We start from the raw sequence: 27,697 nt of genomic DNA on the forward strand, positions 1-27,697 counted from the left end.
GCCTTAATCCCTGGGAAGGGGGGGCTCAGGCGTGACTCACTTTCTACATGGTGTAGCCTGTCTCCCTCCCCCAAGTCCCTTCCAAATGCAGCATGGCTAATGAGTAGATGAGTCTGCATTTGTACTCTTACTGGAGGAGGCTAGTCAAGGCCTTTGTGATGTGGATCTTCATTGACTTTGGGCAAATGTCTGTGAATCTAGCTCCTGGAATTTTGGTGTCCTTCTCCTGAATTATTTGAAGCTTACAACATCAACAGTCATCACCTTTCCCCTAAAATAGGAAAGAGCAGACACCAAAAAGTAAAGAACAGAGGCTGTTACTCATGAACCTGTAGTCAGTCTTGGATGGGGAGTATCTGAGACTTCTCTGTCTCGTTTCACCCAAACCTCAGGGCAAAGTACTATTTACTTTTGTCTTGAAAATGACAGAGAGAGAGGGGGGGGCAACTCTGTGGTGCTGTAGATAGAGCAACAGCCCTGAAGTCAGGGGGAACCTGAATTCAAATGTGGTCTTAGACACTTAACACTTCCTAGCTGTGTGACCCTGGGTAAGTCACTTAACCCCAATTGCCTCAGGGAAAAAAAAAAGAAAGAAAATGAGGGAGAGAGGGAATGTGGATTGAAGCATAGTTTTTTTTTTTTTTTTTTTTTTTTTTTTCCTCCTTCTGGTCTGATTTTTCTTGCACAACATGACAAATATGGAAATATGCTTAAAAGAAATGCACATATTTAATCTATGTCAGATTGTTTGGGGAGATAAGGGAAGGAGAGAAAAAAATTTTGAACACAAAGTTTTAAAACAACTAATGTTGAAAACTATCTTTACATGTATTTCGGAAAAAATAAAATACCATTGAAAAATTTTAAAAATTTTGAAAAACAAAAAGAAAACTTGGGGAGAACATCATTACCTTCCAAGACAGCCCATTCTACTCTGGGGTAGCTCTCAGTATTAGGAAGCATTTCCTTCTATCATGCCCCAACAACTCCCACCTCCCTATTCTTTAGGGTCAAGAAGAACATCTTTCATGTGAGAGTCTTTCAGATACTTGAAAGTAACTATGATGTGTCCCCAAAGTTTTTTCATCTTTGGGTTGAATAGCGTTTTTCACATGATATGATCTTGAGACATTTATTATCACTAATTGCCTTTGAATTTTGCTTTCTTGCCTTTTTTGGAGGGGAGGGAGGAGATGGAACATTTTGCCTTTTACTGTTACAGTGTTTCTCTTCTTCTTAGAACAGCCTTATCTTTCCTCCAAAACAGCCCTCAAAAGCTTTGTCAGCTAACATATTTCCTTTGAGTTTTCTCTCTTCTCCTGTTTTCTCTTTTTCTAAATATCCCCAATATCTTCAGGCAATGTGCATCTAATATGAACTCAAAGTCTTGGGTGCCCTTCTTTGGGCACTTTCTAGTTTATCAGTGGCCTTCTTAGCCTGTAGTGCCCAGAACCACAACACTAAAGTTGAGGTCTGATGAAGGCACTATACAGTGGGACTGTTATCACCTCACATTTCTGTATGCTATGCCCACTTAAACTACTCCAAGATTCAGATAGCATTTTACGTTGCCCTATCATAATGCTATCTCATGTTGAACTTGCAGTCCACTAATCCCTCAGATTTTTTTTTTATAAAAATAGCTTTTTATTTTTCAAAATACACGCAGAGATAGTTTTTAACATTCACCCCTGCAAAACCTTTTGTTCCAAATTTTTCTCCTTCCTTTCCTTCCCTCTCTCCCCCCTTTCCTAGACAGCAAGTAATCTAATATAGATTAAACATATACAATTCTTCTAAACATATGGAAATATTTCCATATTTATCAGATTTTTTTCCCCAAAATAATCATTGTTGTTCCCAGATGCCTTACTATAGCTTATAATTGTGAAGTTGATTGTTTTGTACCCGGGTTCAGGACTTTTATCACTACTGAATTTCATCTTATTGTGTACAGCCCGATATACAAGCCTGTACAATGTACAATATGCAGTTTCCTTTTTGGATTCTGTCATCCATTGTGTTAACTATCCCTCCTGGTTTTGTAAATGTGCAAATTTGATGATTACAGGGTCCTGGGGTCCTTCATTGGAGATATTGATATTGCACCATTAGCAATTAATGCTTTCTTCTTGGTCATCCAACCAGTTCTGAATCCAGCTAGATATATTATTTTTAAATTCATATTTCTCTGTCCTGAGGCAATAAGGTTACACAGTGGGTAGGATGTTGGGTCTGGAGACAAGAAGAGTAGAATTTAAGTTCAGCCTCAGTTACTTATTAGTTGTGTTACATTGGGCACCTCAGGTAACTTTTACATGCCTCAGTTTCCTCATCTATAGAATGGGGATCATAATATGATCTAATCCCCAATGTTTTGTGGAGATATTTGATATATGAAATATTTGCAAAGAGCTTAGTGGTGTGACTCTAAACACTTAAGTGACATTAAGTAAGCACATAATAAAAATTGATTCTTTCTCCTCCCCCCTTCCTTCTTCTCCACAAAAATAGTTGGAAAATTTTAATCAGAAGCTTTGCCAAAGTCTTGCTAAACTATATCCAGAATATCTCCTTTATCTACTAGTTTACTAATGTTGTCAAAGAAGGAAAGCATTTTTTTTTGGACATATCTTTTCCTAATACAGCCTTGCTGGCTCCCCTTTGTTGGTTTTTGCCAACCATCACTTGAATAGTTAAGTCTGAAATTTTCCAGGAATTTAGGTCAAACTTTATGGCACTTTGCAGATACTGTTCTCTTTCCTAATAAATGCTTGACTTTTAAAAATTGGGAAATTTGCCTCTTCCACATCCTAAGACCTTTCTTTTATCATGGATGGCGTCTCTGCAGTTACATATGCCATCTCTTTTAGGACTAGAGGTATTGTTGATCTGGACCGTATGGTAATTCCTCAAGGATAGCAAGGTACTCTATAACTATTTTGGGGGGATATCAACTTCCTGTTAGTCATATTAGTTCTATTGTTTCCAGTGTCAAGTTTATTCTTCTTGTCAGAGGAAGCAGAAGCAGCTCTTCATACTCTTATCAAGAAGCAGTTATCCATCTTCCATTCATCCCAAGCAAAGATCCTTATCCTTTTTTGATTTTCTTTTTTCTCCCAATAATGTTATCCTCATTTCTTAGGCAGTCTTATTCCTCCCCCTGCCTTTTAAATTTCAAGTCTCTGTTACATACAGTATTCCATAACCATTTTCTACCTCCTTACATTTATGTTATCTGTATTATACTCCTCCTTTGTAAGATCTTTCTCCCTTCACTCTACCATTTGAAAACCTTAATTTCTTTCAAGATTCAGCTCTAGCACCATTTACTTCAGGAGATTTTCTTTCTCTCCCTCCCTTCCTCTCATTCCCCCTCTTCCCTTCCCTCTATCCTTCCCCCCCATCCCAGCTATTTATATAATTTCCTCCCTGGTTATCTTGTATCTACTTTGTATATATTTTTGAATGCATATTAACACATGCATATATATGTGTGTGCATGTGTATGTATATATGCACACACATTTGCATATAGTCTTCTCCATTAGAATAAGACCTTTGTGAAACAAGGACCATTTTGCTTTTGTCTTTGTCTCTTCTATGTTGAGTATTTTAAGATTTACAAAGAACTATAAATATATCATCTTCTTTGATCCCCACAGCATTCCTGTGAGATAGATGCTGTTATTACAGATACAGAGGCTGAAAGAGATCAAGTGATTTGCCTAAGTCACATAACTACCAATTATCTGAGGCAGAATTTGAACTCTGGTCTGCCTTATTCCAAAGCCATTCCACCATTTAGCTGACCCTACAACAGTAGAATGTGAGTTCTTTGAAGGTAGAGAATATGTCAATTTTCATCATTTTACTGCCATTTTAATGCCTCATGCCATTAGAATAATTGACTTGGAGCTTGAAAGAACCTTAGATATTATCAATAATATTACTTTCCTTTTATAGAGGAAGCAATTAAGTGGCTGATCCAAAATTTGAAACCAGCTGTAACAATTTTCTGTTCTCCAGTAGACCTCAGACGGAACACAATGCTGAGAGCCTCAGCCCAGCTTGGCAAAACATCGGCAAAGATTTCCTCAGAGAGACAAGTTTCATCAGTCTCTATCTTCTTATGTCAGCTAACATATTAAGATAAGGCTGTTCTAGGAAGAAGAGAAACACTATAACAGCAAAAGGCAAAATGTTCCACCACTACCACCTCTTCCCTCCCCTCCAAAAAAGGCAAGAAAGCAAAATTTGAAGGCAGTTAAATTCCATTGCTATTGGTGCTTAATATTTTTCTATGTACTTTTGTATCCTTTTTTTTTTTTTCATTAGTGCTTCATAATTGTCCTATAAAGTAGGGAGAACATATTCATAAGAAGTACAACAATTATTATACTAAATATATTAAACAAATGTAATCAAATATGACAATATAATCAATATGGCATAATCATTAATTATAATAATACTCAAGAAATGAGCGAAGGCATGTAGTAGAGCCTGGACTTAGACCCAAATATAATGAATGTGGACTTGTAGTCAGAAGACCTGAGATCGAATTCAGTTTCCTACCTTTTCCATCTTCTTATAACATGCCATGACCACATACCCTGTGATCTAGTGACTCTGACTTCCTATTCTTCCTTACACAAGACACCCCATCTCCTGACTCTGGGCATTTTTCGTTGCTGTTGTTTCCCATGTCTGTAATGCTCTCTCTCTTTATGTCTGTCTCTTGGCTTCCTTGATATCCTTCCAAGTCTCAGCTAACATCCCAACTAATGCCTCCCTTTCTGTAAAAAGTCTTTCTAGGTCTTTCTTATTCCGAGTAGCTTCCTCTGATATTATCTCCAGTTTATTTCTTGTCTTTCTTGTTTGTACTAGTTATTTGCATATTGTCTCCTTCATTAGATTATAAGTTCCTTGAGGACAGTGACTGTTTTTCTTTGTCCTCCCTCTTAATTTCTCACATCCTATTTTTGTCTGTTGTTCTGTTGAGTATGATTTATTTTTATGCCAATCTTTTTGTGTATGTGTATGTGTTTAGCTCTTATTTGTCTAGTTCAGATAAGAATAAAGTTCATCTGATATCTGCTCTCCTTACCATTTTCTCTACAACTTCACATATCCCCTAATTATGAGAGCTATTGAGTTTACCCTTTTTTCCTCTTTTAAATTCCTTCTATTTTCTCTTTTATCTCCCATCTGAAACTCACAGAACAAACTTGAACATATTAATGTTCAAAAGGACACTTGTTTTTCTTTTCCTTTTAGAATATTAAAACCCTACATCATCATATGGCCTCTTCTAATTCCTCAAACAGATTTCTTTTTTTCAAGGTTTCTCTTCAGTCTTAGTTTCCATTTCAAAGTCCCTACTGAGCTTGGACTTTTCATTGGGAATGCTTTAAAGTCCTCTCATCTTTTAAAGATCCTTTTTTGATCCTTTTTTTTTTTTTTTTTTTTTTGGTGGTGGTAGAAGTAGAAGTGGGAAGAAGGGTTATTTATATTCAGCTTTTTAGGATTAAGTTAATCTCACCTGCAAACCCTCATTTTTACCTTTTGGAATATTGCATTCTAATGTCTCTTCTTATTTGTAGTGAAAGTTGTCAGGTTTTGTATTATTTTGGTTTTGGTTCTTTGGTATCTGAACTCTGGCTGCTTACAGTACTTTTTCTTTGACGAGGAAACTCTGCATTTAATGGTAATATTCCTAGGTGTTTTCAATTTGAAATTTCTTTTCAACAGGTGATTGGTGGATTATTTCTGCTTTTATTTTGCTCTCTGGCTTTAACAGATCTGGCAGAATTTTTATTTATGTATTGTTTGAAATATATTGCTCAAGGTTTGTTCATTTTTTAGTATTTAAATTGTGATTTGGGGGAATTTAGTAATTCTTAGATTGTCTCTCCTTGATCTTTTTTCTATTTCATATGTTTTTGAGGCCAGATATCTTACATTTTCTTCTATTTTTTCAATATTTTGATTTTGATCTAACATTTCACATAATTAAATTGAGTCACTGATTCCTCTTTGGTCAATTCTAATTTTTAGGGAATGCATTACTTAATATAAAACTAAGATTGTACTACTTTCTATTCTAAACTTTTTAGAACTAAGCTATTTTATTCAGTGCTGTAATCTTTCAGTTCTTTGCTCCAAATTGAAATCTTTAGTTTAAATTTTTATCCTTTGCTCTATTTCTTCTAGGTATCTGTAATGTTCAAGCTAGCTTTCTAGAGGTCCTTCTGATGGGCCTTGGTCTCAGCAGGATAGATGCCACGAGAATGATCAAGAATAAAGCCTAGAGTCTTTATTATGCCCTAGTCTTGAGCTTAGTGGAGGAGTGCAGGAGAGCCACCAGGAGGATGGTCAAAAATGGAATGTTTCATTTCCAGTACTTCTCAGCCCTTAAATATCTTGGTATGACTACATCATTATAGCACACCCGTTACATCACCATGCTAAGTACTAAGGATATGTATACTAAAGAACCATCATCTCATCAATTCCACTGAGTTAACTCCTTGTTGTAAGTATCCTTGTTTCAAGTATACTTCTCCAGAGTTCTGGCCCTCTACAGATATTCATGTTGCTCTTGTACAAAATCTTGTAACAAAAAAAAAAAAAAAAAAGATTTTTCTTACAGTGGCTTTGCAGTTATTTTTCCTTCAGCTGTTGATGCATTGGAAAGAGTGCTAGGCATGGAGTCAGGAAGACCTGACTCAAATTCATATATTGAAAAAGACTTTCTGACACTTATTAGCTGTAATACCCTGGAAAAGTCACTTAATCACTGACTTGTCATTTCCTCAATTTCAAAATGAAGATAAATAATAGCCCCTACTTTACAGGGCTCTTGTGAGGATTGAGTGAGTTTTTATTTGTAAAACATTTAGCATAGTGTCTGGCACATAAAGGTTCTTAATAAATACTTATTGTTCTCTTTAATTTTCTTCTAATTGGATTTTTGGATATCTCTGGTTCAATCATAATTCTTTATAGTAGTCTTTCTATATCTTCTTGTTTTTACTCATGTCTCTAGCCTCAATTTCCGAAGTGGGGCTTTGTGCCATATCCAAGATCCATTTCCTACTTCTCTTTTGGATGTGGTGGCCAACCTTGTTTGGTTTTATTCTTGACTTAGATTAATTCTGATAATAGTGAAAATAATTACTATAACAATAATAACATCAAGCATTTATGTGATATATACCGTGTAAGTACTTTACAAATATTTCTCATTTGATCTTCATAATAACCTTAGGAGGTAAGTAATACTGTTATCTCCATTTGACAGTTGTAGACACAGCTAGTCAGTATTTGAGGCAAGATTTGAACTCAAGTCTTCATGATTACAGCCCATCACTCTATCCACTGTATCATCTAGTTGCCTAACTTCTACCTCCTAGGTTTAATTCCCCCCAGGGGAACTTTGAAATTCAAATTATTGGATTTTCAGGATCATTTATGGTATTTTAGATCAGAGTCCTAGGATCCCTAGAACTTCTGGTCTGAGTCCCACTGTCATGCCTGGACTGGTCACTGCTACTCTTGGTTGTCTCCAAAGACCTTGTGGGTAATTTTCCATCCCTCTATCCCCCATTGGGATTTCTTGTGGGCATATCTCTTCTTTTTGCCTCTGGATACAGGACTTTACAGAGCACACACCTCTGGCCAGTCTGTGGTCATATAGACAATTTGTCACACTTTGTTTGTACCTATGCTGGCTTTCTTTGCAGCCCCCTTTAATATTACCCGTGAACTATTTGTGTAATTCTGGGAAGAAAGATGTCATTCACTGTAGCTTCTTATTAAATTTCTTATTCATTATTTGGTGTGGTGCTTTTTAGGTTTTTGTAGGAATGGTTATGAGGGAATCGGGCTGTCTCCATTCAGACAGTCCTTTTGACTGGATCTGAGATTGATTTTCAACATGTTGAGTTTGAGATGCTAATGGAACATCCAGTTGGAAGTATCCAACAGGGAGTAGGAGATGCAAAACTGCAACTGGACTTTCTCCCTCTAGATGTTTAGATAGGAGAGTGGTTTGCATAAAGATGAGTTGTGGCCATGGAAACTGATAAGATCACAAAGATGGATAGAGGAAGAATAGGAGGGCCCTAGACACAGCCCTTAGATAGGGGTGTGACATGGGTTAAGATCTGGTAAAGGAAAATAAAAAAGATTAGTCAAAGAGATAAGAGACCCACAGAACATCAATGTCACAAAGATTCTGAGAGGAAAGGATTAATAGTCTTAGTCATGCTTGGTTCTACCAGGTTCCTTTTAGTTAGTTTAGATGCCTGAATTCTGTGGGGTATGAAGTGGTGGTTGGGAAGCAGATGGTGTGAAGATGGTTTATGAGGTGGGAAGAAGGAAGGCTAGATTCCTCTCAGAGAGGTCAAGCACTAAAGGAAAAATCTGGGGCAATGCATTTGGAGTCAGAGGAGCTGCATTTGAATCTTGCTCATTATTTGTGTGACACTGAGAGAGAGATGTAACCCCCTTAGGTATCAGTTTTCTTGTTTATAAAAGCAGGCAAGTGCTTTTTGGATGTGGTGGCCATTTATAGCCTCTCTCAACTCTAATTTACATGATCCTACTTACATGTGCTACTGTGGCATTTGTCAAGGGGGAGAATGTGGGACATATATTCTCTGGAGAGACTTTGAAGTCTCCTCGGGTTGGTCACTGGTGAGTATTTGGGGAGTATTTCATGGAATACTTAGAGATGTTTCTTTTCCCCATAATTCTGTAAACTCTCTCCCCACAGTGAACCCTTGCTGTTACTTCCCATGTCAACACAAAGGTGTCTGTGTGCGCTTTGGCCTAAACCACTACCAGTGTGATTGCACCCAAACTGGCTACTATGGCTCCAACTGCACTGTGCGTGAGTATTGTTCCCTGGGTCCCCATCCTTTACCATCTTTACCTCGCCTCCCCTTCTTTCCTTGACCTTCCCATTCTTCCTGCCCTCCTATATCTCTATATTCTTCTGAGCCTGCGCTGAAGAATGTCTGATGAGATTTCTGCCTGCTACCCTCTCCCATACCAGCGGAGCTATGGACTAGAATCCGGGAAGCCTTGCGCCCCAGCCCTTCTTTCTACCACTTCATCTTGACCCATGGTCGCTGGATCTGGAACATTATCAACTCCACCTTCTTACAAGATGTTCTCATGAGACTTGTGCTTACAGGTATGTCTCTGTTCCAATCCTATCACCCCTTGGGGAATCTGCATCCATGAGTATCCTTCTTTATCCTCATATCTGAAAGGAGCTATAAGGGTATTGAATATAATATATTAGAAAGTGTTAGGATGGAATATAGTGTTTAATCTGAAATATACCCTAAAACAAACAATGCTAGAAATTAGAAGGTTAAAGTTAGAGAAATTAGAATGTTAAACTAGAGGAGACTTTAGGACATAGACTATCAGAAATTAGAGCCAGAATGCTTGAATTCTTTATCCCAACTTGTCAACATTCCCCTTTACGAGGGAGGCCAGTGGGGAGGTCCTGGGTCTGAAGTGACTATATTGGTCCAAGGGACAGCAGCTTCAAAGGGAATTTTTAATTTTGGATTTGTCTGGGCCTTGGGTTCCAGTTAATCTGTGGAACATCAAGATGTCCTGCTTCACTAAGTTAGAGGAATTCACAGCATCTGATAAGCTCAGCAGACATAAATACTAGAGTCAGTTTGATGTCAGATAAAGCTTTTACCAAATAGGCTGGAACTTTGGAGTTCCTTTAATCTTATGTCTCTATTTCCCCCTTCATACTGGGGCAGTGTTGTTCCTGGAAGAGAGGTCTTGTCTTCTTATCAACCTGCGCAGCTTCTTAAGGTCAAGAGGTCTCTCTCTCTCTCTCCCTCTCCCACTGGGTGTGTTCTGAGCACCAGGATCCTCTGTCCCTCTCCTATGGGAAATCCCTGAGGGGAGTGACCTGAAAGCCTTTATGCCTAAGAGATTGTTCTGTCCCTCTCCTCCCAAAGTTCGAGCAAACCTGATTCCTAGTCCACCCACCTACAATTCGGAACATGGCTACATCAGCTGGGAGTCCTATGCCAATTTGAGCTTCTATACGAGGGTCTTAGCCCCTGTACCTGAAGACTGCCCTACCCCTATGGGGTTCAAAGGTAATTTCTTGGCTTAGGGGTGGTGGTACTACTAACCCAGGGGTCCAGCATTGAGTGATGGGGGGGTCTCCTTAATCTCAGGCTATATTATGGTTAAAGGTTTTAGAACTGGACAGTATCTCAGAGATTATCTGGTGTAACTAATATATTTATAGATGAAGAAACTGAGGTCTAGGGAGCTTAAGTGACTCAATATTACCCAGCCAAGAAGTAGATGAGTCTGAGCTCAGGTACTCTGACCCCCCAAATCCTGAGTTCTTTCCATCACATCACAATGAAGATGTGACTGAAGGGAGCTAGACTATTGTTTTGCTGCCTTCTGCCCTGGTCAGACCCCATCTTTGTTGCATTGTGGGTCCTGCATGTTAGGGGGATGTTGACAGTCTGGCAGTTTCCAAGGAGGACAAACAGAATGGTGAGACCAAACTTGGAATATTTAGTCTGGAAAAGAGAACACTTAGAAAGGACAGGATGCAGTTCTTCAAATACTCAAAGGGATGTCATGTGGATCCTGAGGACAAAACTAGTAGCAAAGGGTGAGGTGGAGGAGGCGAGGAAAACAGTTGCCATAGCAGAGTTATATTTCAATTCAGCATTATGAAAACCCCCTGACATTCATAATTGGTCAGAAGTGAAATGGGCTATGCCTTGAGAAGGAATGAGTTCACCCTTCACTAACAATCTATAAATATAACCTGAATCATCCCTTGTTGAGGATACTATAGAGAATGTTCGGAGCCATTTGTACTAGAGGACCTCTAAGGAACTGTGATTCTCTGAGCTGAGTTTCAGGAGATCCTCGTGGAGGGAAATTATTCTATCACAGATGAGGGAACTAAGACCTGGAGATATTCAGTGACTTCCCTAGTGTAACACAGTTGAATTAGCAGAGAGAAAGGTTATAAGCCAGCTTCCTCAACTCCTAATAATCTTCTTTCCTCTCTTCCTCCCTCCCTCCTTCTTTCTTCCTCTCTTTCTTTTCTTTTTTCTCTTTCTTTCCTTTCTTTCCTTTTCTTTCCAATCTGGCTCAATTGAGCTGGGGGTGGGTGGGCCCAAGAGGTATTGAGGAACCAGGCAATATTCTTTGGTTGACTGGATTATGAGAACCTCCTCAGTCTGCTCCACCGTGGCTCCTTTCCTCATAGGGAAGAAACAGCTGCCAGACCCAGAGTTGCTGGCCCGACGTTTCCTGTTGCGAAATGAATTTGTGCCAGACCCTCAGGGGACCAATCTTCTGTTTGCCTTCTTCGCCCAGCATTTTACCCATCAATTCTTCAAAACATCTGGCAAAATGGGCCCTGGCTTCACCAAAGCCCTGGGCCATGGGGTGAGTCCCTTAATTCTACTCCCTGCATAATATATGCATACATGCATGTATATGTTATATGTATGTATATGTATGGGTGCATATATACATATGTGTATGTATATTTGTAGTCAAATGATCTGACTTTGTCACTTTGAGCCAGTGATTTATTTTCTTGGGGATCTCAGTTTCCTCATCTGTAAAAGAAGGGAAATGAATTTGATCATTAAAGTCTCTTTTGGCATGGGAGAGATCTTTGGAGATATAAGACAGGGAAACAATGTGGTGTAATGAGAGGAGTGTGGAACTTGGAGTCAGAAAACCCAGGGTTGAATCTTGGCTCCACTCCTTCTTCCCCTTGTAACCTAAACATCTCTCTTGAGGCCTCCATTTTCCTGTGAAATGAGGGAGTTAAAACTAGAGCTTTGAGGTTCTTTTCAGTGCTATATCTCTGACCTTGTGACCTGTGCTTAAATTTTGTCTCTAACACATCCTATCATAATATTTAGAACTGGAAGAGGTCTTAGGTTTTTTATTTTTACTGATGATGAAATTGAAGATTAGAGAGGGCGAGCCCCTTGTCTAAGGTCACTCATGTGGGAAATAAACTCATATTCAATCCTCTAAGCCATATGACTCTGGGGAAGTCACTTATCTGACCAAGGAGTTGCTTTCTCAGTGAAATGGGCTAATAATCCTGACAAAGTGCCAATTTACCTCAAGTGGTTGTAGAAAGGGTGCTTTGTAGACTTAAGTTTTATAGAAATGTGACTTGGTAATAATAATGAGGCTAGAGATTCTAAATTCAAACAAGTGACTACTCTTCCCAAGTTGTACTTTTCTGTTTGTGTGTGACTATGTGTTTTCATGAATTATGGGTATGCATGTGTGTATGCATATGTGTATATATGCTGTGTTTGCATGTGTGTATGTGCATTTAAAGATTACAATTGATCAGTAAACATTTAGTAATCATTTAATACATGTTGGGCACATTAGACTGGAGATACAAGATGAAACACTCAAACCTAACTGTCCTGACTTTCTGTCAGACCCCTAGGTTGTCATCCCATCAAAGTCAACTTGTATCCTCTTCCTCTGTTTCAAAGCTCTAAGGGAGATATAGTTCATAAGAGTTACAAATATCATCTTCCCATGTAGAGATACAAACAATTAACTTTATTGGATAACATTTTTTCCCTTTCCTGCTTACCTTTTTATGCTTCTCTTGAATCTTGTATTTGAAAGTCAGATTTTCTGTTCACTACTGGTCTTTTCATCAGGAAAGTTTGAGAGTCTCCTATTTTATTGAATATTCTTTTTCCCTCCTGAAACTTTATGCTTAATTTTGGTGGGTCATTGATTCTTGCTTGTAATTGTAGTTTCTTTGCCTTCCAGAATATCATCTTCAAAGCTTTATGCTCTTTTAATGAGGAAGCTGCTAAGTCCAGTGTAATTTTGACTATGACTCTTTGATTTCTGAATTGTTTCTTTCTGGATGCTTGCAGTATTTTCTCCTTGACCCAAGAATTCTGGAATTTGACTATAATTCCCAAGAGTTTTCATTTTGGGATTTCTTTCAATGTTATTTTATTCTGCTATTCAAGTTTTTTTTTTTATGGCTTTTAGATAGTCTAATATTACCAAGCTATCTATTATGTATTTGTTTTAGAGATCAGTTGTTTTTCCAATGAGATATTTTAATTTTTTTTCATTCTTTTGATTTTGATTGATTCTTGATGTCCCTTAGAGTTATTTGTTTCCACTTGCCCAATTCTAATTTTTTAAAAATGATTTTTTTTGGGGTAGCTAAATGGTACAATGAATAGAGCACTGGCGTTAGAGTCAGTAGGACCTGAGTTCAAATTCAGCCTCAGATACTTAACACTTATTAGCTGTGTGACCCTGGGTAAGTCACTTAATCCCAATTGCCTTTTTTTTTTTTTTTTTTTTTTTTTTTTTTTAAGGGAAGAAATTATTTTCTTTAGTTAACTTTTCTACTTTCTTTTCCATTTGGCTGATCCTACTTTTTAAGGAGTTGTTATCTTTTTCCAAGTTGATGACCATTTTTTCATGATTCTCTTCCATCACTCCCATTTCTTTTCCCAATTTTTCTTCTACTTCTATTATTTGGTTTTTAAAGTCCTTTTTGAGCTCTTCTAGGGTGGACATTTTTGGGCTTGAGTTCAATTCATATTTCTCTTTGAGCTTTGCATGTAGGTATTTTGACATTGTGGTCCATCTTTTGAGTTTGTGTTTTGATCTTCTCTTTTGCCATTGTAGCTTTTTGTAATCAGGGCTTTTTTTGTTTTGCTCATTTTTGAACCTATTTTGTGACTTTTAAATTTGAGCTATGCCTCTGGGGCATTATCTCAAGCTTCTTGATTTGGGGCCAGAAGCCTAGTCACTGGCTTTGTGCCCAGGGCCTTCTGCAGCTGCTAGCTTGCTGGTTGTACCAGGGACTCAGTTTGCCTACTGACCTGGGATCACCTGATCTAGCTGCAACTGGGGTTTCATAGAGCCCTCAGGTTAAAAGAATCCTCTTGGGGTCATCTACTCTCTTACGTTGGTCCTAGTGTCTACATTTTATTCTCACTTCTCTCCAAAGTCCTAATTTACAGGCAGGAAAAACCTGACCATAGTAATTGAGTCCCCTTTCTGTTCTTCTTAGGTGGACCTCGGCCACATTTATGGAGACAATTTGGAGCGCCAGTATCAACTCCGTCTTTTTAAGGATGGAAAGCTCAAATTTCAGGTAGTCTTGGGGTTCTGTAAAATAAAGTCTGAGCCCTTGCCTGCCCTGGAATGGCCAGAAGGAGGAGCAGAAGGTTTGGTATAGGGTGGGTTTAAATGCAAAGGGCTCCCTTTCTTTTGGATATACTTTGGATGAGAGGCATACAGGTCAAAAGTGGAGATGCTTAATAATTCTTTGGTCCCCTATCCCTCCATGCTATGTGAAACATTGACACTTATAGTCAGATATGCAGAATGAGGAGGTGGAATGGGTTCAGGGGCAGGAAGAGGGACAGGGTAACCTGATTTTTGGAGAGGGAATATTACTGCTGACTTCAGATTTCTGCAAAACTATCATGTGGAACAGGAATTTAAATAGGTAACAGACAAATTTGAGCTCAGCATAAGACTTCTTAATCATCAGAACTGTCCAGCAATAGGACTAGTTGTCTTAGGAGATATTGAATTCTTTGCCACTGGAGAGGGCTGGAAAGTCAGTTACAGCATTGCTCCAAGCCTCCTCTTCTGGGTAAGATTCTAGAGGATATGACTAAGTTATAGGTGACCAGGTCCTTTGATTCTCTTGTAGATGGTGAATGGGGAGATGTATCCACCATCAGTGGCTGAGACTCAAGTGTCCATGAAGTACCCCGCAAATGTGCCTGAAGTTCAACAGATGGCCGTGGGCCAGGAGGTGTTTGGGCTGCTCCCAGGCCTCATGATGTATGCTACCATCTGGCTTCGGGAACACAATCGTGTCTGTGACATCTTGCGTGATGAGCACCCTACTTGGAATGATGAGCAACTCTTTCAGACAACCCGACTCATCCTCATAGGTGAGGGGAAGATCTGTGCCCAACTCCAGATTTGTCAAGGAGATGCCGGAGGCTCCTTTCCCCAAAGCCTACATTGGAAACAGCAATAGTGGGGAATGTGATGAAACAAAGGGAACTGGTCTTGAGATTGTTTTTTGGCTATATTCCAGATACTAGCTATGTGAGCTTTGGCAAGTGGGTAGGGCTCCCTTGCCTGAATCTCCCAGGCCTTTTTCCACTGCTGGCATTCTAGGTTCTGTTTTCTAAGATTTCATTTGTGGAGCTCTCTTCTGGGTGGGTTGTACAGAGGATATATCAATTGACCAGGAAGACTGGACCTCAAAATTGGCTTTAGATATTTACTGATCATCTTACCTTGGACAAATCATTTAACTTCTAACTCAATTTCCCCATATGCAAAATGGGGATCATTAAATAGCACATACTTCTCAGAGTTATTGTGAGAATAAAATGAAAAAAATATTTAACATGTACTTTGAAAATGCTATATAAATGCATCATTATTATGTAAAGCCTGTTTCTTTTCTCCACCTGTGTTAGCCAGGCCTGCTTCTGAGAAGCTAGGCTAAGGGATGAAGGTCAAAGGGTTTAAGATCCTAGTTCCTGTTCCTCTAGGCAAATTTGAAGTTCTCATTGGTCATGGTCTCTTCTAGTTAACAACTACTTTCTTTCCCAAGGGGGAGTCCAACTCATTATAGATATGGAAGTGAATTAAATCTATTTCTCTAGCTTTCCCATTGTAACTAATTACTGAGCTACTCTTCCTTAGTAAAAGAATTAGCTGAATACATGTAGATTCTCATAACCTTTCATTTATAAGTTAGCTGGTCATAAAGTTTTATCAAATGCCAGCCATGTGCTAGGCATGGTGCCAAGGAGAACACAAGGAAACACAAAAATGTGTTCTCTCAAAGAGATAATGGGCGAGATAATATGAAAATAACCAGATATATATAAGATATACACAGAGTAGATGGAAAGTGAGCACAATCATAACTCAGAAGGCAAAGGCATAAATAGGACAAGTACTTTATATATTCACAAGCTTTCCAGTGCTGGTAGTCACATTAAGTAACATAAATTTTATATTTATTTATTTTATTATTGAAGAATAAAATCATCATAAGTTTGTTCATCAAAATTTATGAAGCATCAGTTGCTATTGACATGCAAAGTAACACATGGGACATCTGAAATAAATTCTGTCCAGATGAAAATGAAAAAAAAAAAGCCATCAGGTACAAATTAACTTCAAGATATCGATCATAGCTATTGAGCATGAGGTTTTTATGCTCTTCATAGTTCATAGCACTTTAAAATCTACCAGTCTAGCTGGAGGATGCTTCTGTGTCTCCATAAACCATCTCAGCCAAGAGAGAATAAGGCTTAGTTAGGAATTCCATCTTCTCTCCTAAATTACATAGCAGATTTTGTGAGTGCCTTAGTTAAGTTCTTTTGAACATTTCCTACCTGCTTGCTTCTTGTTGGTTAGGACAGGGAGACAAGGATGATTCAGAGGCTGGGCATTCCTGGGTTTTGGGGTCATTGTTGCCTGAATGTCAGATCATTTCCTGCTTAGCCATCCTGAAGAATCCCTCCCTGACATTATTCTGGTGACCCCCTCATCCCCCCTTCCCTCTGACTCACCAGTTCCTGTCCTCTTGAGCAGATAGACTTCTCTAGGGAGAGGTTATAGGGTGGGGACTCAATTAGAATTAGTATAATTTACCAGGGATGACTTGGAGGAGGGACAGGAAAAGTTCAAGAGAGGGAAAGATGCAAGATAAATGGACAAGCAAGAATTGAGTGATCTCTAGTGGTTCTGTATTCATGCCCATCTTTCCCACTCCCTTCCCATCTGTAAACATTAGATGAGATTTGATATAGCTGTGGTATTCTTTGATTCTACCTACATGACTGGGACATCATTTCACCTCAAATTCCTTGCAGCTAAAGAATATTTTCCTTCTCTGAGACTGGGGTTTGGTTTTCCTGTGTGATGGTGCCTGAGACTCCTGGGGAACCTGTCTTTTGAGCCCTTTAAGGAATTTTCAGTCAGGAGTTAGGGTAGTCCCCAGATAGGAAGACAGATTTGACATTTTAGACTTCAGTCCAATCCTCTCATTTACAGATTAGAACATTGAGGCCCAACTGCCAAAGAATTTATTTAATTCCCAGGGGTTGTAAATAGTAGATCCAGGACTAGTCTAGACCTGCAGATTTGGTACTCTCTGCCTCTCTCAGTAGTGCCTCATGAACGACCCAGTTCAGCTTAAGAAAGGGAAGAAGGAGTTAGGGCCTCTTTCTTCTCTGATCCTTCTGACCTGACTAATTCCTCCAGGGGAGACCATCAAGATCGTCATTGAGGACTATGTGCAGCATCTCAGTGGATATTTCTTGAAGTTGAAGTTTGATCCTGAACTGCTTTTTGGAATCCAGTTTCAGTATCAGAACCACATCTCTGTGGAATTTAACCATCTCTATCACTGGCACCCACTCATGCCTGACTCCTTTGTGGTGGGACAGGAGGAATACAGCTATGAGCAATTTGTGTTCAATACCTCCATGCTTTTGGATTATGGTGTGGAAGCCCTGGTGGATGCCTTTTCCCGACAAAGGGCTGGCCAGGTAGGTCTCTAGTTGGTGTTAGCCCTCATTCCCACTCCCCTGTCCCAATTCTGCCATAACCAAAATGAGGCAGCAATGGAAAAAGTAATGGTGAAGGGTCAGAAGCCTTGGATTTGAATCCTGACTCTGTCACAAGAAGTTACATTCAGTATACAAGTATAAGTTGTTTCAGTAAAGAAACCCATCTTTTAGATTTTGTTTTTAAAGCAGAGTTGACTAAGAAAGCATTTAGGCAGCTCTTTCTTTGTACTTGTATTCCCAGTGCACAGTGCCAGGCATGATATCTCTCATAACATGATATCTCTCAATTATATATCACTTCAAGGTTTGCCTTTATCCATGTTGTATCATTTGGTTCTTATAATAGCTCTGTTAGGTGGATGCTATTTATCACCCAGGATAGCTAGGTGGACAGTGGCTAGAGTACTCAGGAAGATTCTTTGTTCCAGAATTCAAATCTGGCCTCAGACATTTACTAGCTGTGTGATCCTGAGCAAGTCACTTAATCCTCTTTGCCCCAGTTTCCTCATCTATAAAATAAGCTGGTAGAAGAAATATAAAGCACTCTTTTGCATTTTTTTTGCAATTTTTTGCATTTTGCAATCTTTGCCAAGGGAACCCCAAATGGGGTCATGAAGAGTTGGACACAACTGAAAAAGAGATTTATGGCTCTCATTTCACAGATGAGAAGAGTGAGACTGAGAGATAGGTTAAATGACTTGCTGAAAGTCATATAGCTAGTATGTGACAATTCAGGTCTTCCTGATCCTAAGGTCAAATGTCAATTGAGGTCTTTCTGATTCTAAGTCCATTCACTTCTGAATGTGAAGTGAATATAAATACATAGCATTGTTGTGCAGCTAAAATGGAACTAACATATATAAAGCACTTTGCCAACCATAAAACACTATAAATCAATGTAATTATTGTATGTTGACGAGAGATTGATTTACTATGTGGAAAGACTAGCTAGCTATTATATAGAACCCTAACCGAGATGCTACCAGACTCAACCACAGGAGGGCAGAAGATGCTAATAGCAGATGCAATACTTAGAAGCCAGTAATATATGGTTCCCACATGACAGGTAGCTGTGGGTTAGTGGCTGAGCAGCTGCATTTTGAAGTGTGGTTAAGTAGAGTTTAGGTGCCTTTCCTGACACCCACTGACTTTATGACTTTGGACAAGGCACTGAGCCTCTCAATGCTCCTAAGCAATATCAAGTTGCGGATCTTCGAGGAGAGAGGGTATTTTCTCTTTGGGAGTTTTTTTACCCCAATACAATCACAGGTCTAGTGCAAAAAAAAAAAAAAAAAAAAAAAAAAAAAAAAAGGCATATCAGAAGAATGGGGAGGGGACAGCTAGGTGGTGCAGTGGATAGAGAGTGGATAGATATGGCCTCAGACACTCAATACTTCTAGCTGTGTGACTGGGCAAGTCACTTAACCCCCAATTTTCTCAAAACAAAACAAAACAAAACAGGATATTGAGGATTACTCCCCAGACTATTATAATTATAATGCCACCAGCAGCAATATTCATTAGTCTATAATATAATAATATCATGCTATTATTCCAAATAAGCAAGATACTCTTAAAATAAAATCCCACAAAAAGTAAACAAACAAACAAAAATTGTAGATGTATCCTGAAAAATGATGGTGTAGAAAAAGTGCTGAATTTGGAGTGAGATGGTTTCAAATCCTAGCTTACTATACTCTCTGCGGTCAGGAGGCTATCTTATCAAAGGAAGGTCTCTTAGATGCTGTCATCCTATAAAATCTGAATTGGAATTCTTGAGTTTCCCCTCTCTGAAACTCAGTATCCTATCTGTAAAAATGAATAGAATAGTGAATCTGAAGGTTAAGTGAATCAATAATAACTCACATTCCATATAACTTTAGGTTTCACCAGTTGCTTTTTTTGGTAACAATTTTGTTGAGATTGGTAGAGGTAACATGTGAAAGGCATCAAAGCAGTATTAAATTCTATCTTCCCCCTCCCACAAATTTCCCAAATTACAATATTAAAAATTACTTTAGCATTTAGATTTGGTGGTTCAGTAAATAGATTGCAGGATGAAGTCAGGATGATTTGAGTAAAAATCTGAACTTGGATACTGATTAGTTGTGTAACTTTGGGCAAATCACTTAACTTCTGTCTATCTTAGTTTCTCCAACTATAAAATATAGATCATAATAGCGTCTACCTCCTAGAGTTGTTGTGAGGATCAAATGAGATAATATTTGTAAAGTGTTTTTAAAAATCTTAAGATATTATATAAATGCCTGCTATTATTATTATTAATAACTGGATTCAAATCCCAGCCACTAATTACTAAGGTGATTTTGGGCAAGCCCAAAGAAGTTCCTTCTGAATCTTAGCTTACTCATTTTTAAACCTAAAAAGGATAAATTAGAAGATCTTTTAAATTCCTTTCAGATTTAAACACATGATCTTCTAAAAGCCTTGGATTTTCAAGTCCAGTCCCATGGCATTTATTGTTTTTCAGTTATGTTTCATTCTTCTTGACTACATTTAGAGCTTTTGGGGCAAATATACTGAAAGGGCTTACTAATTTTTTCCCAGTTTATTTTATTGATGAGGAAACTGAGACAGTGTTAAATAACTTGCTCAGGGTCACACAGCTAGAAAGTGTCTGAGCCACCAACTGCCTTTATTGGTTCCTGGCTATTTGACCTTCAGTTAATATGCTTCCACTGGGTAGGTATAGTTGGTGGTTTCCAATTTTTGACTGTGCCGTCCCATTAATTAGATTTCCTAAAGATAGAGGTTCTTAAAAGGGGGGTGCTCGCCCATTCACCTATGCTTTTAAAAAAGAGGGGAAAATAGTTTTCTGTAGGAAAACTACTGACACTTTTCACTTTGTAATGTCTGGGCTAGCTTTCTGGGAGACCTTTGGATGGGCCTTGGTCTCAGCAGGATAGTCATGAATATGACTATTATGAGGATATTATGAGGAATTATGAGGATAATCAGGAATAGAGTCTAAAGTCTTTATTGACTCTTTCACAGTCTGTTCACTCTGATTTACTGACTCTTGATCTTAGTGGAGGAATGAGAGAGGCAGGAGAGACACAAGGAGGATAGTCAAAGATAGAATATCTCATTTCTAGTCCTCTCAGCCCTTAGATACCCTATTATAATTACATCACTACAGTGAACTAGAGAACCATTATATCACCATACTAAGTACTACATATATATGTAAACAAAAGAACTATCATTTCATCAATTCCATTGAGTTAACTTTCAAGTATACTTCTCCAGAGTTCTGGCCCTCTACATCATCTGATGAATTTATTCTTCATGATAGTGTGAAGTGGGAAAAGGGTTTGGAAGTGGAGACAGAAAATTCAGTTTTCAAATCCTAGCTCTACCATTTTCAGTTGGTTTGGGCAAGTCCCTTAATTTTTCTGGATCTCAGTTAGTCCGTGTGTAGAAAGGGGAGGGGGAGATCAGATTTGTTTCTTCATTTAAGTTGTATGACTTTTTGGAACTCCATTTGGGATTTTTCTTGGCAAAGATACTGGAATAGTTTACATTTCCTTCTCTAACTCATTTTATAGATGAGGTAAACAGAGTTAAGTGATTTTTCCCAGGGCCACACAGCTAATAACTGTCAGAAGTCAAATTCAAATTTAGGTCCTCCTAATTCCTCATGTCACTTATCTGCCAAAATTAGACTTCATGATCCTTAAGCTTCCTTCCAGTTCTGTCTCTTATGAGTGTTGCTATACATAGGAAGAAATAGCTACAACTGGTACTTTAATCTATAACCCTTAATTTTAATAAATAAAAGTCATTGATCATATATTACTTTTTTTTAAAGTGTAGAAATGACTCCTACTCTCTGGCTGTGACATGACTGTGCTTCTTCTTCCCCAGATTGGTGGAGTTGGGAACATCAACCACCATGTATTACATGTGGCTGTGGGCACCATTAAGGAGTCAAGAGAGCTAAGGCTGCAATCCTTCAATGAATATCGAAAACGATTTGGCTTGAAACCCTACACCTCCTTCCAGGAGCTCACAGGTCAGTGGCACCCACCTTGGTTTCCTCCAGCCTCTGACTCCCAGTTTCCTGTCTGGGAAGAAAGGGACTTTACTGTGTGGGCCAGGCACTAGAATAGATCAAAGGAGAAGGAGGCTGTGGGAATAAGGTTGAAATTTAACAGTAATATTACTGACAATAGTAAAATGTAGAAGAGGCAAGGTAGGGAGAGATGCTTACCTTTTTATCTATTAGTATATAATAAATAGTCTTCCTGAGATTCTGTGAAAAAGTTTTGATTACCAGTTCTTAGATAGACTGGCCCTTGGACAACAGATAGATGGTCTATTACTCGAAACATAACTAGTCTTTTCAACTTGATTTAGGACCCACAAATATTTGTGTCTTAGGGGCCTGACTTTTGTGTCCCGAGAGTTAATTTAAAATACATCAAAGCCTCAAAAGAAATACATTAGGGGAGGCATACTACTACTACCACCCCTAACTACCACTACTGCTGCTGCTGATGGGGCTACTGCTGCTGCTCCTACTGCTAGCATTAGTAGTCTGTTTCATTTATCTAGTATGGAAGTTATAGGTAAGTGTTGCTAAGAGTGAGATAGGCTTATATCTGGCTTTTCCTGTTCTATAATCTAGCCTTGTGCTTGTATGCCAGATTCATTGCTAGGGAAATTTGGTTTTTCTCAGAATATTGGGCTCCCCACTGTCATATTCAGTGGTTCATTACTTTCACCCTGTCTAGTTCTGAGACATGTCTGTTTTGGGCTATTGCCTGGGGTTGTCCCACTCAAAGAAGGGATGGACATAAAAGAAGTAGTCAAAGTACAAACATGAATTGGAAATAGGAAATGTAATTTATTCTTACTTAAAGAAAGCCATGATAAGCACAAGAGAATCATAGTGAGCACTGAATAATGACTGGAACAGAATACAAAAGCTTGTGTGGAAGTTAATATTCAAACTCCACTGGTACCTAGAACAGGTTTTTCCAGATTGCTATTTAGCCATTTTATATTCCACTCATGTTGACATATGCACAGCAATCAACTAACTAAGTGTGATCTTTGTGATCTCTCTGATGCTAATTCCTGCCTTTGTGCTACTTTAGCTTTGACTTTTTCTCCTGGTAATAGTTGAATTATTCCAAGAAGGTACTTTCCTCTTCTTGCTAAACACTGCCTCTCTCTGGGGTATACCATCTCCACTGCTATGGCTTTAGGTCTCCAGGGCTTTGTATTTCCCACAAGGCTCTGTACCTAAGGAAGTAAGATACACAAAGGAGGAGGTTCTAATCCCTACCTGATTCTCTAATCAGCTCCAAGTTGTCCAACCTTTAAATGAACAGTATAATCATTCTTTAGTATATCCATGGATATCAGCAATCAGTGATGGGGCCCTAATCCAGTGCTGTGTTAGTCATAGCTCCCTCTAAATTTCCAAATGGTCAACAGGAATGGTCCCTTAGCTCCACAGGTGGGAAAGTCTATACATGTATAATGCTTTATACTTTTCCAAGAACTTTGATATTCCTTTATCTTCTGTGGCCCTTGCTTTTAGCTCTTGATCTCTCTGAATCAGATCATGGCTCTGGGAACTTAGAGCACCTTGGATGCTTGATGATTTAAGCATTTTGTACAATCTTGTACAGTTATTTAATGATTTTGGAGTGGACTAGTGAATTGGGTTCTGAGCCCAATTTAACTTTGTTGGTCCTTGAATGGATTGGTCTGAACAGGAATGGAAACAGAGATTACTACCATCCTTGTCATACTTTTCTCTATACTTTTTCTTTTGTCTCTCTTAGTATTTAGATAGCTTTAGTTCTCTTTGTAGTATACTTAGAGTCAAATTAATTATAGATATTCATTTTCTAATTACTGATCTATTTGTTAGATGATAAATTTGAAGAACTTTCTGTATATCATTTGAAAATAAGCATTTCTTAGTTCATGTTATCTGTTGCCTATGGAATGCTTTCCCACTGAAAATCCTATGCCCCAACCTAGACTGATAGTCTTGTGTTAAAGGAAGGGCTCATGTTGTCCTTATTTTTTCAAAAGAAGAAACTAAGGCTCATATACAGATCATAGAATTATAGGTTTAGAGTTAGAAGACCTTAGATACCATTGAGTCCAACTCTCTTATTTTGCAGATGAGAATACTAAGATACAGAGTGGTTAAATGGCTTTCCCAGTGTCACAGTTAGTGAATGTCTAAAGCAGAATTTTTTGACAAAGCCCAAGCTGTAGCCACTATGGCATGCTGCCTCCATATTGAGCATACTGAAATGCCCTAAAATGACAATTCTAAGATGTATATGACAATGATGATAATATTTTACATTTATACAGTATAACTTTCTTTCTTTTTCTTTTTCTTTTTTTGCTTAGGCAATTGGGATTAAGTGATTTGCCCAGGGTCACACAGCTAGGAAAGTGTTAAGTGTCTGATGCTAAATTTGAACTCAGGTCCTCCTGACTTCAAGGCTGGTGCTCTCTCCACTGTGCCACCTAGCTGCCCCAATATGATAACATTTACAAAATATTTTATGTTTATCATTTCACTTGATCCAAGAAACAACTCTATAAGATAGGCACTATGATTATTTTCATTATATAGAGAAGGAAACAGATTGTCAAGTGACTTTCTCAGATTTCCAGAGCTACTATGCATCTGAGGTAGAATTTGAATTCAAAAATTTGACTCCAGGTCTAACATTTTACTCACTACTCCACCAAACTGTCTAATCCCAAGTCTATTGTTCTTCCCATTATATTGCATTAGTATTACAAGTGAATAGGGAAGGTCACTTCCCAGTTACATAGCATGTACACGATTATTTCCAGGACAGAGGGAGGAAATGATCTGATTTGTTCCCCTCTTGCCTCTTTGTAGGAGAGAAGCAGAAATCAGCAGAACTGGAGGAGCTGTATGGAGACATTGATGCTTTGGAGTTCTATCCAGGCTTGCTTATAGAGAAATCTCTGCCTGATTCTATCTTTGGGGAGAGCATGGTGGAGATTGGGGCTCCATTTTCCCTCAAGGGGCTGTTGGGGAACCCCATATGTTCTCCTGAGTACTGGAAGCCAAGCACATTTGGTGGTGAGACTGGTTTCAACATTGTTAAGACAGCCACGTTGCAGAAGCTGATTTGTCTCAATGTCAAAACATGTCCCTATGTTTCATTCCGTGTGCCTGACCCACAGCAAGAAGACAAGCCGAAGATGGAGAGGCCATCTACTGAGCTATGAGAGCAGCATTGGCATTCCAGAAAGCTGTGTGTGGTTTCTGTTTGTGATCTGGAATTTGGGTTCTTAGTTTCATGTTTCAGACTGTTGGGTCCTTATTTGGTTTCCCCAGTGTTCTGGAGCACTGCATTCTTAGCTAGCATTCCAGAGTTTTTGATTTCCTAATAGAGCTTTGGTTCCCAATAGACATTCTGGAATACTGGCTGGCTTTCTAGAACCCCCAGATCCTAATTTGGTTTTCTAAAGCACTGATTTCCTCTGCCCTCTCCAAATGTGTCACTAAGAGAACTTTGATCAATTGAGGAAGGACTCTTCCATGTGCTCAGAGTCCAGAAAAACAATATTGCCTGGGACAGTGGATTGCTGATGAAAGTGGGTGAGATTGGATCTCTTCCTGGCCCTCAGATCCAGCCTCGTGTGCTGGTATTGGTGACTATGAATGGGCAGAGGGAACAGCTGATCTGCACTTCCCTAACAGTACTCCCTCTTCTCTTGCCTTGGATTTCCCAAGAGGGGCTCCCAGATCATCAGATGAGACTAATAAAATTATCTTTTCAAAATGTCTTCCTACTTGTCTCCTGCTAACTTGGAGCTGTATCTCCTCTACTGCCTTTTTGCTTCTGGAAACAAGTGTAGACATATCACTATATGCCTTGCTTTGTGCTACTTTTCTTCTGTTACTTTGCTATACAATGGGAGCTGATTGGTACTTTACCTGTAAATCTCTCTGATTTACCCATGTTGATGATAGTGCTTTAAACATCATTGTGGCTCAATTCTTTTACTAGCTATTTAAAGATTATGTTTTTAAAAATAAAGAAAATTCTAGGTACATTTCATGAGTAAATTTGGATGCAAAAATCCTAAATAAAATACTAGCTAAAAGATTATATTACAAAGATTATATTTAAGATCAAATGGGATTCATACCAGGAATGCAGGGATTGTTTAATATAAGGAAAAATATTAACATAAATTGATCATGTCAATAATATAAATAATAAAAATCATATGATAATATCAATAGATGCAGAAAAAGTGTTTGAAGCACAGCACTCATTTCTGTTACAGCCATTTGAAAGCATATGCACAAATTTACATTTTTAAAAAAATAAATATTTGCTTAAAAGCATTAGCAAGCATTATTTGTAATGTAGATAAGCAAGAAGTCTTCCCAATAAGAGTAGGTGTGAAACAAGGATGCTCACTGTCACCAGCATTTTTCAATATTGTATTGTAGATTCTAACAGTAGCAATAAGAGAAAAAAAAGAAATAGAACAAATCAGAATAGGGAATGAGGTAATAGAAGTATCTCTTTTTGCAGATGATTATGATGATATTCTTGGAAAATCCCAAAGACTCAACTAAAAAGAAATAATAATTTCAGCAAAGTAGCAGCTTATAATATACATATATATATACATACATATATTTATTTTATCATATCATATATATCATCAGCAATACTAAATATCATCATCAGAAACCTGCAGGAAGAGATATATAGAGATACCACATTTAAAATATTCTAGAAAGTTTAAAATGCCTAGGAGTACACCAACCAAAATAAAACCAGGATTTCTATAAAGAAAGCCATAAAAATTTTTGTACACAAATAATATCAGATTTAAATAAATGGAGAAATCATAATTGTTTATGGATAGGTAGGGCCAATATAATAAGTGAAAATTTTATCAAAATAATCCATATATTCAGTGCTAACTCAGTTATGTTACCATAGGAGATAGAAAAAAATAATTACAAAATTCATTTGGAAAAACAAAAAGTATTAATGTACTAAAATGTAAAGGAAGGAACTCTATAAAGAAGGTGCTTATAGAGCAGTATCAAATCTTAAACTATATTATAAAGCTATAAATATCAAAACTAGCTGGTACCATCTTAAAAATAGAAAGGTAGATCAATGGAACAAAGTAGATTTACAATCTACAGCAGCAAATGAATATAGTAACCCAGTGTTTGACAAATGCAAAAACTTATATTTGGGGGATAAGAATTATTTGGTAAAGATTATTGGGAAAACTAGAAAGCAATCTGGCAAAAATTGGACATAGAACAATATCTTACATAATTTACCAAGATAATTTAAAAATAACATACATATAAAGGTTTGAATAACATGAAACATATTACCTATCGGACTCATGGATAAGTGAACAATTTATGAACAGACAAGAGATAAAAAGTATTGTAAGATGTAAAATGGATAATTTTGATTACACTAAATTAAAAAGGTTTTGTACAAATAAAACAAATGTAGCCAAGATCAGAAGGAAAACAGAAGACTGGGGGGAAAACTTATAGACAGTTTCTTAGATAAAGGACCCATATTTCAAAGATCTTTGTCAAATATATAAGAATGTGGGTCAGCTGGGTGGTGCAGTGGATAGAGTACCAGCCCTGAAGTCAGGTGGATCTGAGTTCAAATCTGTCCTCAGACACTCAGCACTGCCTAGCTTGGGCAAATCACTTAACCTAATTGCCTGGGGGTGGGGGAGAAATATATATATATATATATATATATATATGATAAGTTTTCCAATTGATAAATAGTAAAAGATTATGAACAGGGAGTTTTCCATTGAAGAAATCAAAACAATTTATAGTCATGAAAAAATGCTCTAAATCATTACTGATTAGAGAAATCTTGAGATAACACTTTAGATATATCAGATTGGCTAAAATGATAGAAGGGGAAAGTAACAAATGTTGGAGGAGGTGTAGAATTGGGACCTAAATCCAT

The 27,697-nt window shown here is 38.0% G+C and overlaps 1 protein-coding gene across 3 annotated transcripts in view; it reads left to right on the top strand.

Annotated features, from left to right (window-relative positions):
* The window catches only part of PTGS1 (prostaglandin-endoperoxide synthase 1), a 45,027-nt gene extending 19,075 nt beyond the window's left edge, over positions 1 to 25,952 (top strand). For 2 of the 3 annotated variants that reach the window (XM_074292991.1, XM_074292992.1), the window contains 9 exons: positions 8,783 to 8,899; positions 9,065 to 9,205; positions 10,002 to 10,145; positions 11,291 to 11,472; positions 14,123 to 14,206; positions 14,774 to 15,020; positions 17,362 to 17,648; positions 21,558 to 21,705; positions 24,580 to 25,952. In XM_074292991.1, coding sequence (XP_074149092.1) covers positions 8,783 to 8,899; positions 9,065 to 9,205; positions 10,002 to 10,145; positions 11,291 to 11,472; positions 14,123 to 14,206; positions 14,774 to 15,020; positions 17,362 to 17,648; positions 21,558 to 21,705; positions 24,580 to 24,935 — 1,706 coding nt within the window. In that variant the 3' untranslated portion in view covers positions 24,936 to 25,952. Of the gene's footprint in view, positions 1 to 8,782; positions 8,900 to 9,064; positions 9,256 to 9,959; positions 10,146 to 11,290; positions 11,473 to 14,122; positions 14,207 to 14,773; positions 15,021 to 17,361; positions 17,649 to 21,557; positions 21,706 to 24,579 lie in introns of all 3 variants that reach the window. The other variant, XM_074292993.1, reaches the window with a different exon arrangement.
* The last annotated feature ends 1,745 nt before the right edge of the window (positions 25,953 to 27,697 follow it).

The sequence above is a fragment of the Sminthopsis crassicaudata genome, chromosome 2 (genome assembly GCF_048593235.1).
Source record: "Sminthopsis crassicaudata isolate SCR6 chromosome 2, ASM4859323v1, whole genome shotgun sequence".
NCBI classification, from domain to species: Eukaryota; Metazoa; Chordata; class Mammalia; order Dasyuromorphia; family Dasyuridae; genus Sminthopsis; species Sminthopsis crassicaudata.